We start from the raw sequence: 5,562 nt of genomic DNA, 5'->3' as shown, positions 1-5,562 counted from the left end.
GATGATTAAAAAAAGACCAAGTTTGTAGTTCAGTGGTCTCATATTCTGTCATATTAGTTAGTTATCTGAGTTCGAATTCCAACTTGTGTTATAATAAAAAAAAGAGTAGGTCTTTTGTGAGACGGTCTCACATATCTTTATCTGTGAGATGTGTTAATCCTGTCGATATTCACAATAAAAAGTGATAATCTTAGCATAAAAAGTAATACTTTTTCTTAGATAACCCAAATAAAAGATCTGTCTCAAAAAATATGACCCGTGAGACTGTCTGATACAAATATTTACCTAAAAAAAATGATGAAAAAAAGGTATTTACGATTGGCAAAGTTTTGGTGGAGCTTCGGCACCACGTGCACTTTCTTGACACGATTTTCTTGCACTTTTAAGTTGAATCCAATTGAGGATCTGATATTGATTGCTACTCCTTTGTCTTCCCCGTTTCCTTCGCATTTCATCGCAAGATTTGATATTTGTCTTGATTTTCATGTTTGTACTCGATCAACTTTGAGAATTTTGATTCTTCTTCCTGGATCATAAATCCCTCCCGCAAATCTCTGGTACGAAGATTACGCTCTCGTTCTTGGATTTATACAAGATTGTTGTGCATTTACCTTAAAACCTCACAGCGAAAACATCAATCTCCTCCTCCGTCACCATAACTTATCTCTGTCTTGCCCATCCATTTTCTGTTGGGTTCAATTATAAAAAAATCTAATCTTTACGAGTTTATTTGGCGAAATTTGAGCTGAAATAAGTAGAGAAAAGAGGTGGAGAATGCAAGCTATTCTACAATCAAAAGGGCTCCTTTCTTTACCTTCAAGCCCCACGACCAAAGGCTTTCTTCCCCAGCCATCACAGGGTTTAAGGTATAGATTCAACCCTGCAAAGTGCTTGTCGAATCCAAGGAAAATTAATGGGTCGTCTTTATTTTTCAATGGGTTCTCAAAGTCCCAAGGATTTGTCACAGAACCGCTTGTATTACTTGGAAAAAACAAGAGAATTATTCATACTTGCAGAGCTGAGGCTGCAGCGGGATCAGCTAATGGGCAACCCTTGTATGAAGAGAAAGACTCACCCAAATTTATGGGTCTTGAGTTGGCGACTCTAAAGAAAATTATTCCACTTGGGATGATGTTTTTCTGTATTTTATTTAATTACACGATCCTCAGGGATACGAAGGATGTCTTGGTGGTAACAGCCAAAGGATCTAGCGCTGAAATCATACCTTTCTTGAAAACATGGGTGAATTTGCCCATGGCTGTTGGGTTCATGCTCTTGTACACCAAGTTGGCTGATGTTTTGTCAAAAAAAGCTCTTTTTTACAGCGTCATTCTTCCATTTATAGCCTTTTTTGGGGCATTTGGATTTGTGTTATATCCTTTCAGCCAGTACGTCCACCCAACAGCTCTTGCAGATAATCTCCTCAACATTCTGGGTCCAAGATTTCTCGGGCCTCTTGCAATTCTGAGGATTTGGAGTTTCTGTTTGTTTTATGTCATGGCTGAACTTTGGGGAAGTGTGGTTATCTCTGTTCTGTTTTGGGGTTTTGCTAATCAGGTAAAGACCACATTTTTAGTACATTCTTTTTTGAATAGTTTATAAGATGCTTTAGTTACTATTAGTAATCTGAGATTCTTGCTTTTTTATTAGAAATAATCTAATCCCTTGTTGTTGATCTTTCGTAAACCTGGTATTGTGTATGGTGTATTGCATTTGAATTAGTGGTGCAAGCGAACCGACTTGCAGGCAGCTCAATCATCTTCTCGAGTTGGCTATGAGTCCTAAAGATTGAATAATAATTTTTTTTAAAATTATTTTCCTTAATTATATTTTAACCACTAATTTGTACGAATCGAAGACCACCCTTTCATTATTGATGCTGGAGAAAATCAAATTTATTGACTTGAGCTTGACTTGAGCTCTAGCTCAAGTATTGAATTTTTTCAGTCGATCTCGAGTAGAGTGCTAACATTGCTCGACTCAGCTGGTGTGCATGTGTTTTTTGGACTGGAATGAAATTTGTTGAAACTTTAAAGTTATTCCTACCATTAGTTGAATTATAGTTGGGGAAAATAGGTGACAGGTTCATCTCTCACCGGCTGAAAAATAATCATTTCTGTGTGCAAAATCACTTGCATTGATCATGATGAAATACATAAATTTATATGAGTGTTTTTACGGATGGAAGTAGATAATCGAGTCTGAAGAATTTGTTCTTTATTGATTAAAGAAGAAATTAACGTAAACTGATGTACAATTGTGTATTTATACATTTGGAAAATTAAGCAACTGACTACCATTTAACTAATCACTAGTTAATCACAATTCATATTGACTCTAGTCTAATAAGTGTTTAGGCATCGAATTTATTAGGAGCATATCTTTTATGGTTGTGGATTTCTAGATACATCAAACTGGACGGCTGTTAAATGAAGATAATATTTGTGGATGTCTTAATAAACTATATAGTAGGTTATCAGATTAAGAACAGAATTTTTTGCTAAAACCTTACTCCTATGTATTGTCCCTTTTTAATGATAACATGCCGTTTTCGAAGGTTTTTATATAAAAGAGTCGTAAAGGGAAATCACATTCAATGGTGGATGGGAAGCTTTTGGTGGTTTAGCCCATCGGTCGCGTGTGCTGCAATTACTTGTTGGACTTGAAATACCGAATACCAGATCAAATAACAACTGCTTCATATTTTTTCTTGCAGATTACAACCGTCGAGGAAGCCAAGAAATTTTATCCACTTTTTGGACTTGGTGCAAACGTAGCCCTCGTTTTTTCTGGGCGCACTGTTAAATATTTCTCTAAATTAAGAGAGAATCTTGGCCCTGGGGTTGATGGTTGGGCTGTCTCCCTGAAGGCGATGATGAGCATTGTGGTGCTCATGGGGTTTGCAATATGTTTCCTCTATTGGTGGCTCAATAATAGTGTTGCTCTTCCCACACGCAGTCAGAAAAAGAAGGTAATCTCGGAATTCTATTTGTTTTATGTTTTAGCCACTGTAAATTGTTTATGCTGTAGATTATGCGGATTTTCTGGAAATGTATTGTTTTCTTTTGTAGTCTAAAGTTAATATTTTTATTTTTAAATGTTATGTACCATACAAATATATTGTGATAATGATACCATTTTGAAATTTAAAAATTCTGAACATTATGCGGAATGATTTCAAAATTTTTAATAAAAATATAGGATTGATCTTGTTTACCATTAGGCGATGAAGTTCCTGTGTTAATTTCTGTTGAAAAAAATTATTTTTCCTGTGCCAGGAGAAGCCAAGAATGGGAACAATGGAGAGCTTAAAGTTCTTGGTGTCTTCCAGATACATTCGAGATCTAGCTACTCTAGTGGTGGCATACGGTATTAGCATCAACCTTGTCGAGGTTACATGGAAATCGAAACTCAAAGCTCAGGTAAAAAATAATTTGTTCATAACTTCATATCCAACTGCTTTTGCCAGCATTAAAATGACACCACATTTAGCTTATTAAATTAATTCTTTTGCCTCCCCAAACTTCACAGTTCCCCACACCAAATGAATATTCTTCCTTTATGGGTGACTTCTCGACTGCGACTGGAATAGCAACTTTCACTATGATGTTATTGAGCCAATGGATTTTTAACAAACATGGTTGGGGAGTGGCAGCTACGATTACACCGACTGTCTTGCTTTTAACTGGAGTTGGGTTCTTTTCTTTGATTTTGTTCGGTGATCCTCTTGCTCCGACTCTCGCCAAATTTGGGATGACCCCACTTTTAGCAGCTGTGTATGTCGGTGCAATGCAGAACATTTTTAGCAAGAGCGCAAAGTACAGCTTGTTTGATCCGTGCAAAGAAATGGCTTACATTCCTTTAGACGAGGACACAAAGGTTTGAGTCGTTCAACACCTAACTTTCATGTCAATGCTAAACTGCTGAATTATATTCGTTATTACCTAAGCAATATCGTTAATAAAGAACACAACTTCATACAAGATTTACGTGGCTTGACCACGAAGTTCTACATCGACGACGCAAACACTCAGAGGGCTAGAACTCTTTGTGATCTCTTATGATGTCAGATCTGATTCAAGAATATGTTCTCTGTGTGTGTTTTTTTCCTCTGAACGCCAATAATAGATACTACTTTCATGTGACAGGTTAAAGGCAAAGCAGCAATCGACGTGGTATGCAATCCTTTAGGGAAGTCCGGGGGCGCTCTAATTCAACAGTTTATGATTTTAACCTTTGGATCACTTGCAAATTCGACTCCCTATCTTGGAGGTATACTTCTTGTAATTGTTCTTGCGTGGTTAGGAGCGGCCAAATCTTTAGATGGCCAGTTCACTGCATTGAGACGAGAAGAAGATCTCGAAAAGGAAATGGAACGAGCATCCATGAAGATCCCGGTTGTATCTTCGGATGAAAGTGGCAATAGCCCTCTTGCTAGTCGATCAAGGCTAAACCCGACTGGGGGCGACTGAGACAAGTTTCCAAAGCCGCGACTCCACGTCGTAAGAAAATGTAACATGTTTACCAATGTTTCCTAGATCAGCTGAAGTTGATGTAGCCGTAGATTATTAGTTTTTTCATCTGTTTCTCAAATACACTATGTTGTATGTGTAGATAAATGAAATATGAGCACTAAGTTATTTAAAATTTAACAATAGTTATCAATATTATATATGCGTTAATTAGGAATTGAAATATCATCTGAAACTACATATCCCAGGACTTTTCAATCCTATCCTTAAAATTTTATTAGTTATTAACATTAATTAAATTAATTATTTAACAATAATAAAGAGAAAAAGATAATACGAAAAATATTTTGAAATCAATCAGAATAGTTTATGAGTAATTAATTTGTATACATTTATTTATTTATTTTAAGTAGATTAATTGTTAATATTTAATATGTTTTATTGACTTTTTACAATTAAAATTTTTATTAGTTGTTAATATTAATTAAATTAATTATTTAACAATAGTAAAGACAAGATAATCCGAGAAATTTCTTAAAATCAATAAATTAAGATAAATTTTTTAATTGAAATGTAAAATATATTTAAACCAAACATTATTAATTAAATCAATTAAAAATAATAAAGACGAGAAAACAAGATGCTATCTCACCATAAAAGTTAAAATTGCATTAGCTATTATTATTATTAATTAATTTATAATAATAAAATATAAGATAACCAGAAAAATATCTTAAAATCTATAAGAATAATTAAGTAAAATACTCAATGAAATGTAACATAAATATAAAATGTTCTAAAATATTGATATTAATATTAATTTGTTGGGATCATATTAAAGTTCAAAGAGATGATGAATACATTCAAAAAAACTTTTCTAAACTATGAACCATTCTCAACAAGTTTTCATGTTGTTAAGAAATATTCTTGAATAGTTAAACTTGCAAGACCACTAAAAATGAATATGTGCGAAACAGTCTGGCTTGACTAGTGATGAACTATATTTGATCGTTTGACAAAAAAAAGCTCGAAATAAGATTTCAGAGAATGTAATGTGATAAAATAACACAAGTAATTTTATGGATGTTCG

The 5,562-nt window shown here is 34.3% G+C and overlaps 1 protein-coding gene across 1 annotated transcript; it reads left to right on the top strand.

Moving 5' to 3' along the window:
- Positions 1-349: 349 nt before the first annotated feature.
- On the top strand, positions 350-4,712 carry LOC140805282 (plastidic ATP/ADP-transporter-like). The gene is made up of 5 exons (XM_073161537.1): positions 350-1,557; positions 2,717-2,971; positions 3,279-3,422; positions 3,532-3,879; positions 4,149-4,712. The coding sequence occupies exons 1-5, from the start codon at positions 775-777 to the stop codon at positions 4,470-4,472; spliced, it is 1,854 nt and encodes a 617-aa protein (XP_073017638.1). The 5' UTR covers positions 350-774; the 3' UTR covers positions 4,473-4,712.
- Positions 4,713-5,562: the final 850 nt, after the last annotated feature.

This window comes from Primulina eburnea, chromosome 11 (assembly GCF_022965805.1).
Source record: "Primulina eburnea isolate SZY01 chromosome 11, ASM2296580v1, whole genome shotgun sequence".
Taxonomy (NCBI): domain Eukaryota; kingdom Viridiplantae; phylum Streptophyta; class Magnoliopsida; order Lamiales; family Gesneriaceae; genus Primulina; species Primulina eburnea.
The sequence above is the reverse complement of the archived record's forward strand: the minus strand, read 5'-3'. Positions and strand labels throughout refer to the sequence as shown.